Source organism: Oculina patagonica, chromosome 12 (assembly GCF_052425735.1).
Source record: "Oculina patagonica isolate OP01 chromosome 12, crgOcupat, whole genome shotgun sequence".
Taxonomy (NCBI): Eukaryota; Metazoa; Cnidaria; class Anthozoa; order Scleractinia; family Oculinidae; genus Oculina; species Oculina patagonica.
Window position 1 is genome coordinate 23,551,257 of NC_135769.1, and position 25,044 is coordinate 23,576,300.

Here is a 25,044-nt window from a genome sequence, read left to right on the forward strand (position 1 = left end):
TTGAATGGCTGGCAATGGAGAAATTTAACTGTGCTCGGCAAGATTCAAATTATTAAAACATTCGCAATGCCAAAACTCATGTTCCGTGCTTCCGTATTAAATCCAGATGAAAAAGATTAATTCTGTGATGTTTAATTTTTTATGGAACGGAAAAGATAAAGTCAAACCCTTAGCTCTGATCAGCGATTATAAAGACGGCGGTCTGAAAATGCCCTACGTGAATCATTTGCCTAAAGAGGTATACTGAGAACTATTATAGCCCTTAGAAACTTATTCTCTCACGGATTCTTAAAGATCACGGCGATTGCCTCCCTTCCCTACGGGAAAGAAGTGTCGTCGCCCTGAACACTATCGCCCAATCATAGCGTGAGGCTGCACGTGAAAGGCAAGGCTAATTAAATATGCGTCGACTCTATCGGAGTCAAGGTGTTGGAGAAAGCCAAAAGTGTACAAATCTTGGATATTTTTCCCGTATTCTTTAATCACGGAGAGAGGCAGCCGTATCAAAAATTTACTGTATCAAAAGTATGGTCTTCAAACTATACCCATGCGAAGGTTTGGAGTGAGCGGATGAAATAAAAAGCAATATTTGGCTTGTTTTTGTCGAACAGTGTTGTTTATCAAGCGTCGGAAGTGTTCACCCTTGCATATATTTAGGTAAGAGTAAACTAAAATTAAACATATCGGTTAAATAGGTTTAAATGCTATATAACAGTCAAAAACCATCACATAGACAACATGTGATGTAAAATGTGAACTTACCTGGCTGTTTATTATATTTTCTTTCGATATGAATTTTAGCTATAAAGTTTCATACAAATCCTTATAATTTCGACGCCGCCATTCTGACCGAGTTGTCAAGGCGTGAGCCTGGGCGCCCTGTGCAGAAATGGGAAATTCTTAAGTTTTCTTGAGCAGTTATTAGAGTTGCTACCACGATGGCGTCTATACCTTGTAGATGGTGTGGTAGCTTGCGCGCCTTAGGACCTCTAGACCTATGCCAGCGGAGGCCTTGTGCCTCCGGCAGGTTCAACCATGCTGGACAGGTCTAGGGTGAAGGGCCAGACAAAAAAAGACACCCTGGTCCTCCAGGTTGGGTGCTGGGCGTATGGCTGACAACTCTACCCCGTAAAAAAAAATTAAATTGTTACAGAAACCTGCACCAGATTCCAAAGCTGTAGCAACAGGAACAACGCGATCCAAGCAATTGGACCAATGACAGGTGTTGACCAAAGCCAGCTGGGAGCCAGCATCTCGAGAGCCGAGTTTCTGTCGCCAAAGATTAAGATCAGAGTTGGCTGCTGGAATGTACGCACCATGTATCAGACCGGCAAGCTGGCCCAAATTGTGAAGGAGATGGACAGATACAGAATGGATATCATCGGGATAAGCGAAGCAAGATGGGTAGGGTCAGGAATGATGAAGGAAAGATCTGGACATACCGTAATACACTCTGGTCGAAAAATCGGCCTTGTGTGCCCATGGGCACGAAGAGGATTGAGTGAGTGAGTGAGTATTAGAGTTGTTCCGCACAGAAACCTTAGAGATGCGGGTTTCCACTTCGTAACCTTAGGCATGCAAATTAGACAGGCGGTCCCACCCCTTTCATTTTCCTATTGTTTATGAGCTGGCCGAGTGAAAGGAGCAACGTGACGTGACAAAAATGTACACAGTATTTAAAGACTTAATTGAGAACGCCTGTCTGTTTTGCATGCCTGGGGTTGCGGGGTGGAGGTTTGCATCTCTAAGGTTCTTGTGCAGAACAACTCTATTTCGAGACCTTCCATACACCAGCAATGTATTTAGCTCTTGCACCCGTGCTGTCACTTAACGCCTCAGGTCGTAAAGAAGGCATTGTCCTAGAAAGTGGTTATGGAGTTAGTCACGCAGTTCCAGTCCGCGATGGGTTTGCCATCCCTAATAATATTCTTCGTCTTGACTTGGGTGGCAGCGGCTTGACAGACCACCTCATGAAGATGCTGGCCGAACGTGGTTACTCCTTCCCTACTACCATCATGGAGCGCAGGATGGCACGGGACATGAAAGAGAAGCTGTGCTATGCTGCTCTTGACTTTGAGAAAGAAATGAGAACCGCTGCTTCCAGCTCCAGCTTGGAGAGGAGTTATACGCTTCCAGACAATAACGTTATCGCCATTAGCAACGAGCGCTTCAGATGTCCTGAAGCACTGTTCCAGCCCTCAATGACTAAAACCGGTTCGTCTGGTTCTACAGGGTCCACTGGTATCCATCAGCTCACTTACAATTCCATCATAAAGTACGACGAAGACATCCAAGCAAACATGTTCGCTAACATCGTCTTGACTGGTGGCTCCAGCATGTTCCCAGGAATTAGGCTCTTACCGAAAGTGCTCGTAAAAAAAGCATTAAATGCTATAAGAAGTGCTCGTTTTTTGCCAAAAAAGTGCTAAAATAATGCTAATTTTTTTAAAAAGTGCTCGTGGGTAACATAAAAATGCTCACTTTTTTCCGTTATTTTTACACATAGAATATTACATTTTTCAGATTTTCAGGTACATTTTTCAACAATAAATGTAACGATCAATGTTTGATGTCAGAGTACGCTCTCGAGCTATCTCTGCCTTGGCTGGCTGACTTCCATTGTTCCTCGATGACAACGGCGATGACGTCATCTTGGAACGGGTGTGATGGACTGGGTTTCTAGAAGGCAACCACTGACTTATCAAACCTATTCCCCAGGCCTCCACGGCTCCTTTGACTAAAATGAGGGCTAATGCATCTTTGGACGCCATAAATAAAGTCAGATTGTGCTTTTTAACACAAAATTAGACAAATAGTCTGTCGGAAATCCAAAATAATGCTAGCAGTGCTTTTTGGGATAAAATGTAAAAAAAATGCTCGCGAAGCCAATAATGCCAAAAAAAAGTGCTAGCACTTTCGGTAAGAGCCTACCAGGAATCGCTGACAGAATGCAAAAAGAAATCATTGCTCTGGCTCCAGCGGAGACTAAGATCAAGATCATTGCTCCTCCTGGGCGTTACTACTCTGACGAGTGGGGCGGGGCGAAAAAAAAAAAAATAAGTTCGGCTCGCTTCGCTCGCGTATTTCTTTTTTTCGCCCTCTACCCGACTCGGGAACCTGTTCACATGCTACAAGGAGGATATAAATGGGCGTACTTCGATAACACTAAATACTTCATTTTTTGGTTCTGTAACGTGAAACAGTTAAATTTTAGGCCTTTAATTAAACACTAACAGTAAAAAATTCACTCTAACTGTAAATTTTATCCAGAAAGAAACAAAAAGGGCTCGAAAAAGGCCAATATATATTTTTTTAGTATATCAAGAAGTTTTCGGCCATTTTCCGATGATTCCCGATCATTTCGGAAGATTTCCGAAGTCTACTGAAGATTCCCTTAGACTGCCGAAGATTTCCGATATGAACCACAGGCTTCCCAAGCTCAAAAGTCGTCTTTTTGATGTGTTTGATAGAGGAAAAATATCCAATAAAATTCACTTAACTATCCTCTTCTGTCTATATCTTGTGTTTCTATGCCGTTTGGAGGCGATTTGAAGCCATTTCAGTGGGTTTTAGGTTCGCTGGTTTCCTATCATTTAAGGGTTTGTATCGGAATATAACGATCGTAAAAAATAATTCAAAATAAAGGGAAAATATCCGACAAAATCGACTTACCTATCCTCTTCTATGCAAATCTTTTGTTTCTATGCCGTTTGGGGGCGTTTTGAAGCGATTCCAGTGGGTTTTTGGTTCGCTGGTTTCCTCTCTATAGATAATTCCTAACCCTAACCCTAAGGAATTATATATAGAGAGAAAACCAGCGAACCTAAAACCCACTGGAATCGCATCAAAACGCCTCCAAACGGCATAGAAACACAAGATATAGACAGAAGAGGATAATTAAGTGAATTTTATTAGATATTTTCCCTCTATTTTGAATTATTTTTTACGATCGTTATATTCCCATACAAACTCTTATAATAACGTTATTACGCAATGTCGTATGTGGTCTATATGTTGACGGCTCCTTTAGGAGCTTGGGCTACCTGTGGTGAGATTTGGTATCCTCCATTTACCAAAATATGGTGAACACATTTTCCATTCGGATATTTCGGTTGGGACTTTTGGACTAGCTTTCAAGACGTTCCGTTTATGTTGGAAATTTTCCGTTCAGGTAGACTATAATTGTCTTCCCATTCACATCCTACCCTGAATTTTCGGAGTCTTTCGGTAATGGTTAACAAACAACATACGAGTTATCTAAAAAGACTCCCACTTTATCCCGGGGGTCGGAGCGGGGGGAGGGGGGGGGGGAGGAATTTCAATTGAAAGATGTGAAATTCGTCGCTTTTTCAAACGTGCGTTGGCAGAACACTTGCCTCTCGCAAATCGCTTCATGCGCGCACTTAATGCGGAAATCAATCGACACGTTTCTCTCGGCCTCACTGCAAGAACACAGAATCTTCGGTGGAATATGTTTTGTTTTATGGTTAACCAATCTAAAAAATATTTAGCATCTTACAAGATTCGTAGAGAGGAAAGGCATTAAAATAACATTTTGGAATATACTTATTTTTTAAGCTGAAAATATCTATACAATTGATCATAAAACGTCTCTCTGAGCGGTGAACGTTAGAACTGTTCTTATGTCCTGTCAAAGTTCTGGCCTAAACCTAGACAAATTTACTTCCAATCGTTTAAAAAAGACTGGGCAAAAAATGTTCTTAAAAGCATTTTCGGTGAACGATTGAGGGGCCAGATTCGTCATATTCTTGCTTGGAAATCCACATCTGTTGGAAGGTGGACAGCGAGGCCAAGATCGATCCTCCAATCCATACAGAGTATTTACGCTCAGGAGGAGCAATGATCTTGATCTTCATCGTGGGTGGAGCCAGAGCAGTAATTTCTTTCTGCATTCTGTCAGCGATTCCTGGGAACATGGTGGAGCCACCAGACAACACTGTGTTGGCATACAAGTCCTTACGGATATCCACGTCGCACTTCATAATGGAATTGTATGTGGTCTCGTGGAGGCCAGCAGATTCCATTCCAAGGAAAGCAGGCTGGAACATGGCTTCGGGACATCTGAAGCGCTCGTTGCCAATGGTGATAACCTGGCCGTCGGGAAGCTCGTAACTCTTCTCCAAGCTGGAGCTTGAAGCAGCCGTCTGCATTTCTTGCTCGAAGTCAAGGGCCACATAGCACAGCTTCTCTTTGATGTCACGCACGATCTCGCGCTCAGCTGTTGTGGTGAAGGAGTAGCCACGCTCTGTCAGAATCTTCATGAGGTAGTCTGTCAAGTCCCTGCCGGCCAAGTCAAGACGAAGGATGGCATGGGGAAGAGCGTAACCCTCGTAGATGGGAACTGTGTGACTGACACCATCACCACTGTCCATAACGATTCCTGTCGTACGACCAGAGGCGTAGAGAGACAACACAGCCTGGATAGCAACGTACATTGCTGGGGTATTGAAAGTCTCGAACATGATCTGTCAAGAAAGAACGACACAAACAAAATCATGATATGAATGTCAACTGTTAAAAGGATATGAAGAAAGGGACCTTTCATTTTTAATGGGGTGGGGTAGTGGGATTTGATACACAAATGACCCTCCCTCTTCATCAGATATTTTCCCTGTTCCCCTCTCGTAATCCTAAAAGTAAAACTACAACTTATCAAGCTAAACCTAGAAAATCGATAAAAGTGATTATCATATTAATCAAAACTATAACAAAATTCTCGAACGTGATTGGTTATCAGCAGCCCGATTTGAGCACTAATAGGACAGTGTACGCGTCATGCTTGTAATTGGACAGTGTAATTGGACAGTACGCGTCATTTTGCGCGCGCTGATGTTGTGCATTTCGTGGAGTAAACTGTTATGTTTTTCAATATTTTTAAAGGCGTTTAACCATTTAACCGAAGATTAGTTTAATTTGTTTCTCAAATTTTGTCATAGTTTTGATTAATTGGTAACTGGACTTCGTGTCATCCAATTCTGTCTGTAATCATACTCGTGATTAAACAAATCGGACTCCCGCTTCGCGGTCGTCCGATTTTGTAAATCACTCGTATGATTACAGACCGAATTGGACTCCACTCAGTCCTATTACCATTATTAATTATATTGCTAGTGCATTGCTTCACTATTTGCTGATGGGAAGTGATTTTTTCGGTGGGGGGGGGGGGGGGGGGGGTAACTGTGTTTGGGATTAATTGATGCCTCTCACTACATGACAAAGTAGGAGGGTCTGGGGGCATGTTCCCCCGGGGGAAATTTTAATTTTCAGAACCTCAGAAAGCTATTTTTGGATGCCATCATACGACACTTACAGTAATTATTTTGATTGACCCCCCTTGCAAAGGAATTCTTTCGGATGCTCTCCCCCCTTGAAGCCGTATCTTTTGCCCTGCCCAACCGCCACCCTCCCTCAAATCTTACATGCACCCCTTACCCCATAAAAATTGAACGGTCCCTAATGTGAATATAATTTATAAACTTTAGGCCAGGAAATTAAAACAAAAAAAAGCGGATTCAAACAGTCATAAACGGAAGCTTTGGCTATGTATTTATTATAATTTTTTGTTTTATTTTACTGAACGGTATTGTGCCGAAAGCCGGGACATCGTCAGCTACAAATACAATTTTTTTATCGTAAGAAAAAAAAATTGGCCGGTTTAATCAGTTCTTGTTTATCGCCCCGGCGGGGGGGGGGGGGGGTTCCTATATGAAACGGACGGGGATGCTCGTCGGAAATTTTGAAAAGAACCCCTAAAAGAGACTAATCTGGGTGTGGCTCAAGCTTTTCTTGACCCCTAAAAGATACCAAAAAACTAAGAATAGAATTTATATTTGTATATTTCTTCCTGTGTAACCCTAAACGAGACCATTATGGTCAAAAATATTGGCGTTTTTCCCGGAACACCCTAAGCGAGACCAGAAATCCGAAATTTACATCCCTAAGCGAGACGACGAGCATCCCCGTCACTTTCATATGCGAGTACCCCGGGGGTTTTCGTTACTCGCGCGTGCAATGTATGAACGATTTTTTGAAAACCAGAATCTTTCGATCTCTCTCAGTTGTTGTTGCGTGTAATCACTCGAGCGCGTAATACATAAATGACCTTTTGAAAGCCCGAATCTGTCGATCTCTTTCAGGTCTTGTTGTGTTTACTTGTGCGTAATGCATAAATGACCTTTTGAAAGCCGAATCTAGCCATCTCTTAGTTATCCACTCAATATCGAATCTGACCAATCAGGATCAAGTCGAACCAAATAAGGCAACAACGAATTTCAGTTTTTCCTTTGCCTTCAGCTGTCACGAAACGCTTATTTTGCGACAACAAAAAATCAGAAATTAATAATAATGATTAAAAATGTTTATTCTGTTATTTGATAACCAATTTTTATCTTTTTGTTTGTCATTAAATTGTTCATTATTGCGGGATTAGTTCAGGTCTAATTTAAATAATTTTGAGTTCGTGATTTCTGGATTGTTTTCACCGAGAAACAGAAAACGCACATGTTTATTTTTTTGCATGGCAGATGTGGGTCAATATTCGTTGTACGCGCTGAGGTTCTCTTAAAATTGTCGTCTGTTCTTCAGAAACGAAAGAAAAATTACAAAAATATAAAACAGATTTTTTAAAATACAAACCTGGGTCATCTTTTCTCTGTTAGCTTTTGGGTTGAGTGGAGCCTCTGACAGCAGAACTGGGTGTTCCTCTGGCGCTACACGCAGCTCGTTGTAGAATGTGTGATGCCAGATCTGAAATTAAAAAAAAAATGGTTGTCAGCCAAAGTGTCAACTCGATATTTAAAGCGGAATATGTAGCTTACCTTCTCCATGTCATCCCAGTTGGTGACGATGCCGTGTTCGATGGGATATTTCAGGGTCAGAATACCTCGCTTGCTCTGAGCTTCATCGCCGACGTACGAGTCTTTCTGACCCATACCAACCATCACACCCTGATGTCTTGGGCGACCAACGATGGAGGGAAACACTGCACGAGGAGCATCGTCTCCGGCAAAACCGGCCTTGCACATACCGGAGCCATTATCCACGACCAAGGCAGCAACGTCTTCATCGGCCATTTTCGTTTGCTCGGTAGAAAATTCCACGCGTGCAAGATCTTGCGTCTCTACTGACAACTGGACTGGAGTGAGTGTAGTGCCAATATTCAAAGCTTATGTACCTCAAAAACAACCACAGCACAATTTCTTTGGCCTTATTTGGTCATAATTTCAGCTAGTTTTTATGCATTGTACATTCAAAACATTTAACTGGAAGAAAACCTAAAATGCGAGTGACATTAATGACGTAATATCAACGACGGCCCTCTTTGTGTTGCCATGGTGAAAGCCCTGCACGTGCAGCCAGCTGAGCGAAAACAACTCCAGTGATTTAAAGTTTATGCTAATGCACGCAACTCTTCGAAATTTTCTTGCTTGGAAGAAGAGGATTTCACTCTTTGATCGGCCTTCCTAGATTGCATCACATGCCATATACGGCTACACGGACAGCTCACCGCCCTGAAATTTGCGAGATTTAAAAACATCCCACTTACTTATTGTCCATTTGATAAAATTAAATGTGACCTTTCGGACTAAAGTGGCTTGAAGGGAGGTGCTTGAATGAAAAACATGAGAACTTTCCATGGAGGAACGAAACAAACATCCAGAAAATGTTTTATATGAACAGATTATAATCAGAAAGTACATTTTGTTTTGCGTGTTTGTTTTCTATCCTTTTGACGTTGTAGTGCCCTTAATTTTATAAAATTAAAACTACAAACTCCTGCTTTGGTCTGGAAGGTCTATTTTAAATCAGCAGGATGTGAAAGAGGGGGAAAATGGGAATCAATTTGTCGTATTTAGTGAAGAATAAGACGACAGAAAGGGGATGTTGTTTGTCTGGTAAAGACCGCCTAAAACGTTGCCCCATCCTCTCCTCCCCTCGTCCTAAACAAGGCACGTGCATACAGTCAGCTCTGCTGTGGGTGTTACAAGTAACGCATTTGTCATGTGTCCACTGGGAATCAATAAACACACGGATCATTCGATGGGCAGTACTGAATTTATAAGCCGTTCCATTCTGTTCTTGTTTTCGGCGAGTTTTCGTGGATATTTAAATGTCCTCCTTCGCTACTCCTGTAAGCGAAATACTCAGAAATAGTTTCTAGATTTGCTCGAATCGGCCCAAGTGTGATAATGCTCATGATGTTTATAAGAATAGTGCCCTGAGACCCACGCAAAGAAGAATAAAACTGTTTGGCTTGTATTGTTTCTTGCTCAAGAAATGCTCGTACCAGACGTCACTCTAAGTGTAAATAGAACCAAAATTGATTGTAAAGCTGGCACTTAGGCAAAAGGTCAAAATCTATTGGCCGATATTTCAACTAGCAGAGCTAGTCTTATTCGGGGTCAGTATATATTGTAACGCAAGGAAAAGTACTGCATTTTATTATAGTAATGGCCCTGAAGAAGACTAGCTCCAAAGGACAGCAAAGAGACACGCAGAAGTGTCCTTATTATCGGGGTGTCCGTATTAAGCGGGCTCTGAGAATAAACGTCACAGAGACATTGTATTAATACAGTTGTCAAGCATGGCACGTCATTATGCAACTGTATTACTAATACATTACATTTTCAAGCGGTTGCATTTAGTACCCAATTGTTACAAATGAAACTGTGCGGTGCAAAGATAAGAAGTGACCGAAAAGTGTCCGTAAAGCGAGGTTAACTTTGTATGAGAGCGTTTCACTTGGGTCACAGAAAAGTGTCCGTTGTCCGTATCAACGGGTGTCCATATTAAGCGGGTTCAATGGTGTAAAAAAATGTATGAGCTTTTTGTCGGGACAAACGGAACTGTCCGTAATAAGGGGGGGGGGGGGGGTGTCCGAATTAAGCGGATGTCTGTAAAGCGGGGTGATTTCTGATCAGCGAAGACAACAAAGAGAATAACTAAATGGGACCATCTGGAAATAAGCTGGAATTAAGCTGTTGTGTTTACTGTCTGCATTCTAGCAGAGCCCCTGTACCCTTAGAGCTAAGTGAAGATATTTCACTATGTTATGGATAGTACTTGAGGTTGTCTGGGCCGTGAGTTTAAAATAAAAAAAAATTTAAATGGTGGTCATGCACTTAGCTTCATATCTCTACGAGATAGCTAGTTTACAGGCATGCCACTGAAACAGAGGAAACAAATATTTAAATGAAAAAAAAAATCCCAACTGGCAGGAGGCAGACCAGTTGGCTATATACAAAGCGTGGTCGAGGATTTGAACTCGGGAAACCGAGAAACAAATCCAGCTAGTGACCAGGGCAGGTCTTGAACCGGGGACCTCCGGATTACAACACCAGCGCCCTAAACCACTCGGCCACGCTTGCCTCCTAGTTTGCGTGAGAATCGACCATTTTGGACATCTGTACACATACATTGGTAACAGTGCATAAGAATTTCATTCCGTTCGCGCCGAGCGTTATCCAACAGGAAATGGAGCCTTGAGTTTTGTATTCGTGATCTCTGAACCAGCGTTTCTGTGTTTGTTTCTCTTGTCGCCCTGTTAGTGTAGCTTATTGTCGCACAGTTGTTGTCCTCTTTGCATAAATTATCTTGCACTGTTTGGTTTAGCTTTTCCCAGGTTCCCACCGCGCACCAGCAGTGACGGATTACAGAGAGCCAATAAGACAGCGAAAACTGAAGCTGAATAGCTGTTCAGAAAGCAGGACAAGTTTGAAAGCACAGTGGTCATTCGTAGGCAATAATTATACCGCACGTAGATAATAAATTCAACATTTTTATTTGGCCCGTTTTACTGTTTGGTTGCTCACAAGTACTCAAAGTCATATCAAGCGCATGTATATCAACCGAAGAAGACGCGAAAAGTCACAGAATATGAAATGTACTTGTTACAACAGAGCGAAGTCTGTTCACTTGTTCCGAGTCACAACACGCCCTGTCAAACAAATCATCCAGTTGTGACATGTCTTGAGTTTTAGCCAGCTGAAGCATCGTGTAAATAATACTCAGTGATTTCCATCGAACTTCCAAGAGCGGGAGTTCTAAAAGCAAGTATGTACAAACAATTTTACTGAAAATTATGTACTTTGCTCGCTAGTACTATCGTATTCTTCTTCTACGACCGCAAAGAAGACTAGCACACACACAAGGGAACACAAACTTCGCGTTGAACGTGCAGTTTCGGTTAATCTTCGCAGAAAAACAACAAAAGTTTTTTATTCTTTTAGGACAATTTAAAAATTGTCCAATCAGAAATGGCACGAGCCCTCCGAACGTTGTCACGTCATTCTGCTGCCATTTCGCGCCACGTACACGTTACTTATTAGGGCCCTTAGGGGTGGCAAAATGTATTTTCTTTTTTTTTCCCTTCAAAATTTGTTTTTTATAAAAAATTATGAAAAGTGCAAAATTTTTTTTTTTTTTTTTTTTTTTTCCCCGTTTTTAAAAAACCGGCGGGGAGAAGCTTAAACAGGGCAGCCTGGTTAACCTTATGCTCACCTTTTCTACCTTACCTCTACGTTTGACGTCCCCTACCTCGCATAATTACAAAAATAAACGACAAGAATCAGAAATTCTTTGGTTGCACTACTTGTTAGACTTGTTCTTTGACTTTTCTACGTTTTTTAGGTACTTTGATTCGGAACAAAAATATATTATACAACACACGACTTGCTACTCAAAACTGACAAACGCGTTGTAAAACTTTCAACAATTGATACATGCCCCAAGGGAGGATTACAAACTTAACAATAACAGCTCTACGACATCTCTATTTTTCATCATCACTGACACTTCTTCGCCGCCTATATATCGCCCCATAACCCTCAAGCTATACAACTAATCAGCTCCAACAACTTTATTCTAACCATAGACACCCAGAAAAATGGATATCAGCCCCTTAGTGATAGATAAAAACGAACTTACTAATTCTCTGGGAGCCGATAACAGTGTGTTTCAAACTGTTTTAGTCAGGGATATGTATTCAGGCAGCGAAGGATTGGTTCGAACCACTCCACCCCAAACCCAGCCGACGGGTTGGGTTTCGTCAAAAAATTGCGCCTGAATAATTGCGACTGAATATTAAAAGTGTTGTGTTCATTTTAAATTCTAGGGCGAGGTAGACGTTCGGGATTTTTTTGAGGTAACAAAATTAAAGCTTCTAGCTAGACACAATATTCAGTTTGAATTCTAAATAAAAAACTTACCACTTGTGGGGGAGATCGGTGGTAGTAAATCCAGTATAAATTTCAGTAATTTTCCAACTTCACGCTTTTCTGGTAAGTTCAGAATGGTATGAAGCACAACCGCAATATCGATGACCTCAAGCATCCTCGCTTGTATAATGTCATCGGCAAGCTTGTCTTTAAACTTTGACTGATCAAGCAATATGTGCAGATACTCTGTAACTGTATCCTGTTTTTCTAGTATTGATAAAACATTCCATGTTGCAGGACATTTGAGTAGTTTTCCTAGTCCATCTAATGCTACCTGTAAACAGAAATGTGAATTGAAACATATTTCCAAGAATGATTCCTATTTCCGATGTACAAAGTTTCCCGAATATTATTGAAGGAATCCCTATTAAAGATGATAATAAACGGGGATGGTTACAATATTATCAAGGAAGATAAAGACATTGTAAAAAAAACATACTCGAGAAAAATGGCCAATTTTTTCAAGTTGTGCCATAACCAGGGTTCATACTATACTCTTTTGAGCTTTTGAAATTCCATGACTTTCCATGACCTTTTCCATGACCTAACTTTGACCATTTTTCTGGGAAATTTTCAAAAATTATCTTGTTTTCAGGTATGTTTTTACCCTTTTCTTCACAAAAAATAACCAGCCTAATTTATTTTGTACAATAAATACCATTTTCCATGACTTTCTATGACTGTCCAGGCCTGGTAAATGAAATTCAAAAATTCCATGACTTTCAAACTTTTCCATGACCCTTTTCTCACAATAAATATGAGACAGAGTCAGGAAACATAGCTCAGAAGGTTGAAGAGGCCAATCACAATTTGAGGTGAAATTATTTTGGGCGAGGTCTGATTTGATATAAAGTCTTGAAAGCATTTCTGACAGGTACAGCCAACTCTCTCTAAAACGGACACCTTCGGGAACGGCTCTAACTGTCTGTCTTAGAGAGGTGTCTATCTTATAGGGAGTTTAGTTACAGTTAAATGACTGAAAAACGGCAGGGGCGGGACCAACACCAGGTGTCCGTCTTACGGAGGTGTCCATCTTATAGAGGTGTAAGAGAGAGTTCACTGTATTAACCTATGGAGTTAATTTTCCTTGGTTCATGTTCACTCAGTAAACTTTCATCTACATGTAACAGCACTTTAAAAAATCTGTAATTTCTGCTAGTGCCCCTAAACCTAAGTTAATCACCCCCAAAAAATTTTGGGAACAAGGGAACATGAACCCCCCTGGGAGGCTCTCAATCAATTGGAAACAACCAGTGTAAATAAGTTTGCATGAAAATGAAGAGCTCTAGCTTTTACTCTTACAATTTTATGTATCTTAAGTCATATGCAGTGAAAATTTACTCAGTTTAAAATTAAGTAATTACTATACCTGGTAAAGAAAGGCACTTGAACACTTGACAGGATCGCTCAGAATGTTCAAAACAGTTCGCAAGGTTAAGAGAACAAACTTTATTGCACTGAGAGGCAGGATAGCTGCCCAGGAAATGGTGATTGCACAGAGTGAACAACAAGCTATCACCTGACAAAGCTGAAACCTAAGTAAGAAAAAAAATCATTAAATCAGTTATGAAAAGTTACATCTAGAAGAAATGTAGTTCAGGCCTATCAGTTTCCCTTTTTTGTGGCTTAAATATAAAGACAATTTGTGAACTAATGTCAGTCTACTGCTGGTAGGGAGTACCTTCCCCCTGGGGGGGGGGGGGGATTAGACACAAGACTGCAAACAATCACTTTCTTTTCCTACCTTGGGACACAAAAACACAATTGCCAGGATGCCAGCTAGTAGCAAAGCTGTGAGCCACAATCCAATTTTTCCAGTCACGCGTAGGAATTCCGGAACAAAAACTGACTGCTCACATTCAAAGAGAAAGCACTTGCTATAGTGGACTCATACAGGGAGTTTCTTCCTGAAGAGGGGTTCCTTTTTCAGGCTGGAGGTATTTAAAAGGGTAGGGATTTCATGTGTCAGAGTATAGAAAAGAGAAGGGAAAACTGGGTTTAAGTATTTAAAAGGCCTTTTGAAATATCTTGAACTGACCCACTGAACGGTTTATTCATCTAAGTATTTAAAGCTGATTCCATCCGACTGCCAGACTCGGGTTGTCGTTTTTTGAATCTGAACGTTACACCGGACAGCAAGAAGTAGTCCGCCCCACTCAGAATTCCATGAGCCGTGCGTCGGCCCACTTGTTGTCTGCAAGGAATCTGGCGATGAAGAAGGAGTGCGCTGTTTGCTTGTAAACATTCCTCGTGTTGGGCTCCGATAACATTGCAGCCGAGATTGCGCAGTACGGACTGGAATTCATCTTTAAAGGGGCTATTTAAGTGAAAAGGGTTACCATTTTCTACTGAAGGTATAAGAAAGGGTTCTTTTTTTTGTCAAAAATGGTATATAAAAGGGTAAGGGTTTGGACCTCGGGGCGGAGGGCTCTGGGAATCTCCCGATATAAAATAATTTTTGAGTAAACCCTTAGCATGGGGTTACAGTAGCTGTCTGAAATTGATTGGACAACTCAGAGCTTCTGTTTGCAACAGAGTTTTGCTCTTCCTGCTAAGAGATTTATGGTCCCTATCATTGTTACCCCTCAGGGCCATCAAGGACGCTTAATAATGAGACCATTTTTTCCCTTTTTTTCTGCACTGACCTTGTATCTTCACCTGTATTAATAGACTCCTCATAAGTGGTCTGCAGATTCTTACATATTATTGTGACTAAAACAACAACAACAAACAAACAAACAAATGAAACATTAGTGATATTGGAAACCATCCAAGAAAGTTTCAACCCAGTAGCCCTTCAAGCCTTTAAGCCTGGTTTTCATATGTCGGCAAAATCCCAGATGATCGGGGATTTCACCATTTCCCGACCATCCCGATTTTGCCGTATATCGGCAAAATCTGGGATCAGAGTCGCCTTGATCGACAATGAAAGACGCCATTTTAGTTTTGAGGGGCGGTGAGAGACTGGAGCTAAGCAATTAAAAGATTGGTAACGAGCTAAAACTATCGCCGACATCCCCGACACTAAGAATTGGAGTTTTCATATATCTTGAATGATCGCCGACCATCGCAGAAATCTGGGATGCGTCGGGAAAATAGAAACGCTCCCGATTCTCCAGATTTGTCCCCGACTATCCCAGACGATGGGGATATTTAAGATTTTGAGTTTTCATTAGTCGGCAAAATCTGGGACGGTTGGGAAACAGTAAAGTCCCCGATCGTCTGGGATTTTCCTGACATATGAAAACCAGGCTTTAGTCAGAAAATGGATTTCCATAGATTTTGTACAGTAGCAGTAAATCTCCAGTGATCAGTTCTTGTACGATGGCCAAATGGCTTGTGTGCTGGACCCAGTTGTTCAAAGGGTGGATAACGCTATCTACCAGATTGCGTTTTATTCAGTGGATAGTCGAGTAGGTTTTGTTTGACAGTTATCCACTGGATAGCGATTTTTCCGGTGGGTAGGGTTATCCATCCTGGGAGGCTTGAATGCAAACTTTACCTTAACTTGGGCTAATGTATAAATTATTCCACCCTTTCAGATCGCTGACTTTGGGAAATGAGTGAAAGATATTTAAAGGAGAGAGTACCGTATTTTCTCAAATAAACGCCCCCCGGCGTTTATTTCAAACTTGGCTTTGTGAACCCGGCGTTTATTTGAAGCCGGCGTTTATTAACGGACTGCAATTTTCTGCTAATTCTTCAGATTGATTTATTGTTACCGATCTTTGAGACCAAGGGGCAGTTTGTCAAGGCGGGACGATTTTTAATAATAATAATAATAATAATCATTTCTATAGCGCATTAGCATCCAAGCGCACATCACAGAAAAAAAAAAAAAATAAAACCATCACCGAAGAGTGAAGAAAGAAATAAAACTAAAAATATCATGATAACTGGACTAAAGTAAACGTGAAGAAAAAAATAAATGTCATAGGCCAAAAGATGTTTAGGCTTTTTAAAAAAAAGAACCTAAAGAAAAGAACCTTCTCTTCGTTCTGCCCCGAAAAAGTGTCACTGGGTATCCAAAGGTGGTTATTTCCCAAAGGTGCACTATTATGGATTGAATAGTTTATGTTGCAATCGAGATTTGTGACAAACAGAATATATTTACTTGTTAGCTTGACCTCAAATAAACGCCGGGACCTCGAACAAACGCCCCCGGCGTTTATTTAAAAACTAGCAATTTTGACCCGGAGTTTATACGAGGCCGGCGTTTAATCGGGGTCCGGCGTTTAATCGAGAAAATACGGTATTTGTTTTGCCTGTTCAAACGCTATTGAATAATCTGAGAGAGTAGAACTGACAGACCTTTTAACAACATTGTAGGACTGTGGAGTGGCAGCCCCCTTAAGTTTTCTAACTGCCCTTTATGGGGGGGGGGGGGGGGGGTACAGATGTCAAATTAAACAACGATCATTCCAACATTAGAGTTTAAATAAAGAACTTGGTATCTTATATTTTATTTATCTTACCTTGTGTTTCTATGTGTTGTCCTTTGGGATCTAATCCCGAAGCAAAAACTCTCAACAAACTACAGGCCATGGATCGAACCCAACAGCAAGGAGACGAGAGGTATGGAAGCAAAGAATTCACTTGTACCTCGGCATTCAAAGGGTTATCAGGAACAAAACAAGGATGATTTGCAACCGCTGTAACCAATCTGGACTCCAGGACTAAAGGAATACCTTGAGATGAGAAGATCTTGTTGAGATTTTCGGCATCTTTCATTGCTTCGTGCACGCTCGGTTTCGAGACGTCATATTTCCCGCATAAGCGCAAAACTTCTTCTTTACAAGACGTAACGCTGTTCATAGTTTACACTGAATAGTTTCTTTGCTACGTGAGATCACTATCAAGGTTTTTTAGGCGACATTTAACACAGGATCTATACTTTTATCTCCTGCATTTCTCTGCTCAATTGCTTGTTGATCAAATCCCGCGCGCTTTCCGCCTTTCCGTTGTAAACTTCCGGTCGACCAAATCAATCAACATTCGGTATTCTCCGTAAAGTGTTCGTAGATCTCCGTAGCTTGTCGTTTTGTCGTCGTGCGGAGCCTCGACTTCAATCTGGCGCGATTGCGCGCGAAATACAGTCGCGGTTTGCCCTCGTGAAATTTCTTCAACATGGATCTCAGTTCGTTCGAAGATAATTCAAGAAATTTGACTATAAAATCTGTGATACCAGAAATAACATTAGGCGAGCCATGTTGTGTAGGCATTGATGAAGCAGGAAGAGGGCCTGTACTCGGTAAGAAAGCTAATTTTGCGGTAATATTTCAATTTGGACGAACGCTAAGCTATGTGACATTGAGCACTGAAAAGAGGCCCTGCCAGGGTAAATTCCGCAAGCGCTGGCTAAAAGTAGGCGCTAATCAAACCCCTTTTTAAAAAAATTTTTTTAAAAAATTTTTTTTTTTTTTTTTTTTTCCCCACGGGGGGATTTTTTAAAAAACGCCGGTTTTTTTATTAAAACGCACGGGCCCCCCCCCCGCGGGCTCTGAAAAAACTGTCTTGAATTTGTAGGGCCGATGGTGTATGGAATCTGTTATTTTCCACTGTCAAAATCGGAAGAGGTAAAAAACCTTGGAGTAGCAGGTTAGTAAATTCACATGTTTTTTGCATTTCCATGGCGATGACTAAAATAAAGATGGAAATATAGTGCCTTGTGTAGGGGCTATCTTGTTGTAGAACCTCGGTCCACCCAGGGGATTGTATCATTGTATGTAGGTATGAGTAAGCATCCTCAGGGCTGGGAAACTTCCTTATGGCTCAAAAGTCCCCTGGGTAATTTTTTGTAAAAAATCCCCTTAAATAATTTAAGTATCCCCTGGATGGTATACCCATCTGTCCATAAAATAATTTCCCCCAGGGGTAGATCCTTGGCCCACCCTGGGGAATTGTACATTACATGTATATGTGGATCACTGTCCTCAGGATACCCTGAGTCACGTTTTCTTAAAAAATTACAACTGTATACATGTGTAACTGATGGGATGATGAGCAACAACAAGACCCTTTACTCATAAAAGCATTAATTAACATACAGAAAATAAACATATACACTTGCCCTCAGGATGCACTTTGTCATGGAGCAAGATAAACTCTAAGCTGTTTCTGTTTTGCCAGATTCCAAAACACTTACAGAGGAACAACGTGAGGATCTTTTTCAAATCATTGATGAAAACAAAGAGTTTATTGGTTGGGCAATTGATATCTTGTCACCAAACTATCTTTCCAAGAGTATGCTGAGAAGGTAAAATCCATTTTTTTAATGGCCATTTTCAGTTGAAGATTTTGTAGCATATACCCCATAATCGGGCTTATTTACACAGAAAAATTTACCTGATGCCAAGATAAATAGTGTGTAACAATGTTGTTAAAGTTAAGCCCATATATTATTTCTGAAATGTTTATAATAAAGTTAACAAGAATAGAATACACCACAAACCTTAACAGAAATATTAGGGGTGTTGAATGGTAAATGCGAGACTTTGTGAGACTGCGAGACTGGTATCTTTTCTGCGAGCCTGCGAGAACTTTTTAGCCTTGCAAAAGAAAACAAGACTCAGAGAAAGCGTCACAGAAAAATTCAAGACGACGAGACCCCTGAAATTTGGCAAAAATTGTGTGAGACACGCATTTGTGAAGGACCATTCACCACCCCTAATATTGATTGTGTGCGCAAAATAATTCCTGTACCGGTGTCAAAAGAAACCTTGAATTCCAGCTTGACCTTCTGACAGGCAGCTCTCAAATTTTGCCTGCCCTGGGCAGTTTCATGCTTGTCTTATTTTATGTTTTATGATTTAGTCGGCAAATGTTTGCCTGGGCCAGTGAGAATGAAACATGACTTCCCAGGCAGTAATCCAGGACAACTGGATGGCTCCATTTTTAGCCCTCCTATAGGATAACATTATTGTCAAGGATTTTACCGAAGATATTACAGTAAACCTAAATTGTTCCAGAAGTATTGAAACTGATAATGATGTATTCTTACTAGCAGTTTTACCACTAAAAAAACAAATTCCCAGAAAATAAAAAGTTGCCTTGAAATTTAATCTCCAGAACCAAGTACAGCCTGAATGAAGTGTCTCATGATACAGCCATTGGACTAATCAACCTTCTCCTCTCAAACGGAATTAATGTTCATGAGGTGATGTACATGTGTATGCAATTCCATCGTCATGGGTGTTCTTTTGAAATAACCTGTCTTTATATAGGCTGTATAGTTGGTTTGTATGACATCAAGGGGTAAGGTTTTTGAGCCATTAATTTTTGGTCTGAAATAGCGTAGAGACTTTGGCTATTTTCTTCTGCAATAGGACACGTTTTGTCCACTCTGGTCTGGAAATAAGTATCAATGGCCTTTAGGAGAAATTGTTGTTTTGTTATTTTTTCATCTCATGAGAAGTTCAGTCATGTATAAAACAGGGTAGGAAAAATTACATATTTTGGTCAGAAATAGGGTTAGGGTTTCACAACACCACCCTGCCCAAATTTGTGGGGAGTACTCCCCTATCACCCCAGGCACTTGCTCAGCAAATTAATACATGTAATTCAGGGATTTCAAAATGTTTTGAAGTAGGCGTCAGCAACTGGAAGAGTAGGCGGCTGTGAGAAGGCGAGCTTGTTCTTCACGAGCTGATTGCTATGGCCAAAGTAACCAGTGACATAAAATAAAGTTGCCCGTGGAACTCTGGCGGGTGCCGGCTTGTTTTGAAAACCCTGGTAATTTAGACTGAACTGTGGATTATTTTAGGTTTATGTTGACACTGTGGGACCGGCAGAAAAATATCAAGAAAAGCTTCAAAAGATATTTCCTGGAATAAAGATCACTGTGGCACCCAAGGCTGATGCTAAATTTCCTGTTGTCAGTGCCGCAAGCATTTGTGCAAAGGTGAAATATTCAATTCATATTTATTACCGGTATATAGTCCATTTAATACAGTTGTTATTATGTGGTAAGTGTTAAAATAAATGTAAAAGCGGCTTTAAACAGTGAATAAATCAGTTACATGAGTGAAAAAAATCCTTATAGGTGGCATTTTGGTTTGACTTTCTGGTGTTATTATTATTGATCCTTAGATTTGGGAACATGTATATATCGCAATATCTTTGGTAGTTTTCCCAAAAAAGGTGACAGAACTTCCATGTAACTAAGAAACTTTGCCAGTAACACTTTCATATCTTCAGTGGCACTGCCTTGAGGTGTGACCAATGGTTTTTTCCACTCAATCCTTAATCAGCATAATTTTTGTTCTTTATCCTGCCAGGTTGCTCGAGACAAAGTGTTGAAAGAATGGAAGTTTCCTGAAAACATTGAATTTAGCAAAGAACATGGCTCTGGTTACCCTTCAGGTACCACAAAACATTTTACCTTAGGTAGTTTCACTACTAGTATTTTTCAAGACCATGCACACATTCATAAAACAAACTAAAAAAATGTATGTTTTCAACTCATGAGGATTACATGTATGTCCATAAGCCAAATTTTTTCTTCTGCAAGTCCAATACCTTCTTGGTTCCAGACACTCAAATAATGACTTCTACACCATATTTTTTTGCCAGCCCACCGCCATGAGGCCCCAGGGGGGGGGGGGGGGTACTCCCTATAACGGCCTATACAGGAAGGCCTGCCCAAAAGGGATACCTTTTTCAGGCTGCAGGTATATAAAAAGTAGCGATTTCACAAGTTTAGGTTTATGAAAGGGTAGGAAATTCTGTCATTAAAATATTTAAAAAGGCTTTTAAATTAAATATTTCATACAGCAACTTATGGCTGTATCGTCTTAATTTATTATGCGCTCCATAAAAATGACAAGAAAACGTCCCGTTTTAAAGTATATGTCGTAAGAAAGGGGTGCCTTTTCTGTCAAAATGGTGTATAAAAGGGTAAGGGGTTGGATCTCAGGGCGGAACTTCCCTGTATAAAACTTTTTTGAGTACCACCCATGAGGAAGAGCAAAATATAATAAAATGGCCATTGAGATTAGTCAGAGTTTTGTATACAGAAAATACATAATTATGACAGTGTAATATATTAAATACACAGTAGTCAAGGTCACAGCTCTAATACTTAATTGCTGTTAATTGTCTTCATTGCTATAGATCCCAACACTAAAAAGTGGTTAGCTGATTCGACAGACAAGGTTTTTGGCTTTCCTCAACTGGTTCGATTTAGCTGGTCAACTTGTAGCAATATTTTGGATAGCAAAGCAGTCGCTGTGCATTGGTAAGCAATTTGAAATTTTCTAGAACAAATTTTGCAGATGAAGTAATTTCTTGCATCAGATCAATTGATCATACCTTTCCATGTACTGGATTGAGATGCGAAATTCATCACCTCTCAATGGCTATGTGTGCTGATAACAAAACAGCACTGGTTATAAAAAATCTTCTCTGCTGAAATAAATTGTTGTTGATATCAAACATGAGAGAGGGTGTTTGGTCACATTTCTAAACACCAAAAAGAGAGTTGAAAATAAAAAGTGCAGTGAAGTGTTTGGAGGAACTTTGAGGTGTTTAAAAATGTGATGAAACACCCTCTCATATGTTGGATATAATCTCGTCAATCGAAACTAAAACTATGGAGAAAATGAAGATATAAAATCTTAAAAATCTATGCTTATGAAATCAGATATCCAAACCACCGTCATGGTTCTGAATTCTATCATGTTTGGTTCCTGGGTAGACGTGATCACTTCGCTCGACCCAGACTCTCTAAAACACGGTTGTGCAACATTTCGAGCACAACTTTGGCGGGCCATAGAACATCGGGAATTTAACCAAATTAAAAACATTTTTCGCCCAAATACTTCCAATAACAAATAGATTCATTTAAGCGAAAAAAAATTGGGGTTAGGTGCACTTTAACTATCTGATTTATCAATGAGTTTGAAAATAGGAATGAATTTAAATACTAAAAAAATAGGTTAGGACAAATATTTTAGGCATGGTAATCTTTACACAGTTGTCACAGTTATCAGAAAACAATAGCTCTTTTGTTGCGCAAGAAAAGGGACAACCATAACATCAGATGTGTCTTTCAAACTTTTGCCAAGTCTAGTAAATTTCCTTAAACAATTTCAGGGATGATGAAGATGATGATGGAGATTCACCACCAGCAGGAACTGCCTCAATAACATCATTTTTTGCTCCAAAAAGTGATTCTGTTGAACAACAAAGACACCAGTTCTTTCGAGAAAGACATTTAGAACCTGTTGATAGTTTTTAAAAAGATAGCACTGCATTTGGCACCATATTTTTTGTACAAAATGTGCACACATGAATACAGCTCATGTATAATAATAAAATGTTTTGAATATTTCTATGGTGGGTTATTACCGTCATAATTAAACTTTGGATTATGTTACTTGTTATTGCATTTTGTTTTACAATAAGTTGCTTGTGTGTTTGAATTTTATGTTGGTTGTATCAATTTTCTGTCTTGTGAAGGACCGGGATCTGCGGGATGAGTGGCACTTTGAGCCCTTCCACTACCGTTTGAAGGTCCAGTCGGTGTTGATGACGACGAATTATTTTCATTTTCAATTGATGAAAGAATTTCTGTTGCCTGGCGCAGAAGATTAATGGCCTGGGAAAAATTTGACGAAGGCTCTCTATCCGCCATCTTGGATCAACAAGGCGGGAAATAAATTACCTTGATCTGGTGACTTCCACTCCTCCCACTAGTCCCCAGGCTAATTCGAGAACTAGTAGTAGCAGAAAATTGAATGTGTCCGAAAATTCGAACTACTGGCAAAAAAAAAAACCAGAAACGAAAAACGAATCGGAGATGCAAAGCATTGGAAAACAGTCTGAAATTGGAATAGTTCCCGAAAACTGGCACAACCTGAAAAATTCAAATGACTAGAAAGTTTAGAGTTATCCGAAAATTTGATTAGACGAAAATTTCTGAATTCTGACAGAAAATTGATACAACCAACATAAAATTCAAACACACAAGCAACTTATTGTAAAACAAAATGCAATAACAAGTAACATAATCCAAAGTTTAATTATGACAGTAATCACCCACCATATATTTCAGAATTGCCTTCAATGTGAACAGCTGTCCTTTCTGTTAATATGAATACAAAAATATGATTTCGAGATTTAATTTTAGTTGTCATGTGTGTGTTGGACAAAGAAAAAAATTCTGAGTTTCAAAAGGAGTCAAACTCCTTCCACATACCAATCAGACGCTCTAATTACTGAGCTACAGGGAGACTTGTGGTGAGCTAAGCGGATTACTAGGTACAAAAATATTTGTTTTAAAACTGTCCTTATTGGGTGGTTAAGAACTCCTTTGTGTGTTATTGCATCTTTCTCCTCCGCAGAGGCCTTTTTAGTGCAGAATGCACTATTGTGATGGTTTGGTGGGTTGGCGTCTGCTAAACCCCTAAACCACTAAGCCACTAAGCCGCTAACGCGGTGTAAACTTTTAATCACCAATTAATTAATTAATATCAATTAATTAATTATTCCTGAGGAGGGGGTGGGGGTGGGGAGCACCTGACCATACCCCTAGGTAAAACCTGGAGCACATCTACGTTACTTTCATATGAAGATCTCAAACGTATATATTTGTTTCAGAAAACCCTTTGCTCTCCTTGTGGTACTACTCAACGTAATTTACACCAAACGCATGCGCAGATTAGTCTACGTTGTTTTCTGGAACTATCATGAACATCGCTTGTATTGCGTGTTTGCGGTAGGCTTCCTGCAGACTTCTTGGTGCCAAGTAAAAACCACAAATTAATTAAATTAGATTTTGAGACTTTCACAGCGCTTTCGTAATTAGGTATGCAAAAACTTGCACCGGGATTTTCGGCGTGAACACCTGATAACCAGGAAACAAATATCCTAGCTGTACTGCGTTTTAAAAAACCTGTCGAAAAATATGTTTTTTGATTAGATTTGTTTCTTTAGTTTTTGAGAATCGTCTTTCGTGCAGTCTAAACCGTAACTTAATTACATTAAACAAATGTCATCGATGCCGCCGTAAAACAAACAAAAAACAAAAGTTTCATGTTATCGCATTTTCAAGGAAGACAAAAGTATTTTGTTACAAACGAACAAAAGTGTTGTGTTACGTTTGCAAAGATTAGCGTAAGGAACACCTGGGAAAGAATACAAGTAGCCTGTGAACAGTTTTTCCGAAAGTAAAATAAAGCAAATAAACACGAACATATATAAAACATCATACTTTCAATTGTTCCATATTGCATTCTGCACTTACCAAATCATCAAGATTTTTTTTTTATTTTTCGTGCTGGAAATATAGGCCATGCTGCTGGGAAATGGGGAGAGGTGAAACGTAAGCGTGCGGAGCCTGAAGAAAGAAAAACAGAAGCGTGTGGGAGACTCTCACCCTTCCTGTCGTTCCCCGTGCTCCCCTATTTTTCATTTTTTTAAGGCTTTTCCCCTCCACTGATGGAGCCTCTGCAGAGGAGAGAATCACTGTATGGAAACAGAAGTGCTTCTTTGTTGTATAATGTTGGTTACTTGTTGTTTTGCTTGAGTGACCTTACTTTCAACCCTCAGGGCTTCGGAAAGGGCAGTTGCATGTTTCACTTGGTTTACTTTTTTAATGATTTAGTTACCCATGTAATTTGCTCAGCAGGAAACTACTTGTTCTGGATGACTTAAGTGTTTTGAACACTGACCCTATGCAAAGGGCTTGTCAATGAGTAGTTTTGCGTAGTATAAACCTCTCTGAAAAAATGATATTTTATGATCCCTCCAGCACAGTTAATGTTGGTTTTGGTCGTTTTTGACTGCATGCAAAACTTGATTAAGTGTT

General features: G+C 40.1%; 5 protein-coding genes across 5 annotated transcripts in view; 3 read left to right on the forward strand and 2 right to left on the reverse strand.

The window, feature by feature from the left end:
• Positions 1–25,044, forward strand: part of LOC144632318 (uncharacterized) — a 140,679-nt gene that overhangs the window by 100,367 nt on the left and 15,268 nt on the right. The gene's annotated exons all lie outside the window — the stretch shown is intronic.
• LOC144633506 (actin, cytoplasmic-like) lies at positions 1,797–4,175 on the forward strand. The gene is made up of 3 exons (XM_078492357.1): positions 1,797–2,338; positions 2,927–3,031; positions 4,172–4,175. The coding sequence occupies exons 1-3, from the start codon at positions 1,797–1,799 to the stop codon at positions 4,173–4,175; spliced, it is 651 nt and encodes a 216-aa protein (XP_078348483.1).
• On the reverse strand, positions 4,461–8,272 carry LOC144632292 (actin, cytoplasmic-like). Its single transcript, XM_078490913.1, has 3 exons — positions 7,839–8,272; positions 7,657–7,767; positions 4,461–5,486 (listed from the first exon to the last, which is right to left on the reverse strand). Exons 1-3 carry the CDS (start codon positions 8,091–8,093, stop codon positions 4,722–4,724), a joined length of 1,131 nt encoding a protein of 376 aa, XP_078347039.1. The 5' UTR covers positions 8,094–8,272; the 3' UTR covers positions 4,461–4,721.
• LOC144632300 (uncharacterized) lies at positions 10,637–17,051 on the reverse strand. Its single transcript, XM_078490921.1, has 5 exons — positions 16,712–17,051; positions 14,882–14,948; positions 13,606–13,771; positions 12,228–12,510; positions 10,637–11,063 (listed from the first exon to the last, which is right to left on the reverse strand). The coding sequence occupies exons 1-5, from the start codon at positions 17,049–17,051 to the stop codon at positions 10,888–10,890; spliced, it is 1,032 nt and encodes a 343-aa protein (XP_078347047.1). The 3' UTR covers positions 10,637–10,887.
• LOC144632313 (ribonuclease H2 subunit A-like) lies at positions 17,351–25,031 on the forward strand. Its single transcript, XM_078490935.1, has 8 exons — positions 17,351–17,487; positions 17,763–17,834; positions 18,366–18,492; positions 19,305–19,392; positions 19,999–20,136; positions 20,513–20,597; positions 21,348–21,471; positions 22,329–25,031. Exons 1-8 carry the CDS (start codon positions 17,364–17,366, stop codon positions 22,471–22,473), a joined length of 903 nt encoding a protein of 300 aa, XP_078347061.1. The 5' UTR covers positions 17,351–17,363; the 3' UTR covers positions 22,474–25,031.

Coding starts and splice junctions, on each gene's coding strand:
- LOC144633506 (XM_078492357.1), top strand. CDS start 1,797: ATGTATTTAGCTCTTGCACCCGTGCTGTCACTTAACGCCTCAGGTCGT. Junction 2,339..2,926: donor TTGACTGGTGGCTCCAGCAT/GTTCCCAGGAAT, acceptor TTTCGGTAAGAG/CCTACCAGGAATCGCTGACA.
- LOC144632292 (XM_078490913.1), bottom strand. CDS start 8,093: ATGGCCGATGAAGACGTTGCTGCCTTGGTCGTGGATAATGGCTCCGGT. Junction 7,768..7,838: donor ACTGGGATGACATGGAGAAG/GTAAGCTACATA, acceptor TTTTAATTTCAG/ATCTGGCATCACACATTCTA. Junction 5,487..7,656: donor ACAGAGAAAAGATGACCCAG/GTTTGTATTTTA, acceptor CTTTCTTGACAG/ATCATGTTCGAGACTTTCAA.
- LOC144632300 (XM_078490921.1), bottom strand. CDS start 17,051: ATGAACAGCGTTACGTCTTGTAAAGAAGAAGTTTTGCGCTTATGCGGG. Junction 13,772..14,881: donor AATACAGGTGAAGATACAAG/GTCAGTGCAGAA, acceptor TTTCTTACTTAG/GTTTCAGCTTTGTCAGGTGA. Junction 11,064..12,227: donor ACCGATCTCCCCCACAAGTG/GTAAGTTTTTTA, acceptor ACTTGCTTTTAG/AACTCCCGCTCTTGGAAGTT.
- LOC144632313 (XM_078490935.1), top strand. CDS start 17,364: ATGGATCTCAGTTCGTTCGAAGATAATTCAAGAAATTTGACTATAAAA. Junction 17,488..17,762: donor AGGAAGAGGGCCTGTACTCG/GTAAGAAAGCTA, acceptor TTGAATTTGTAG/GGCCGATGGTGTATGGAATC. Junction 18,493..19,304: donor TCCAAGAGTATGCTGAGAAG/GTAAAATCCATT, acceptor TTTAATCTCCAG/AACCAAGTACAGCCTGAATG.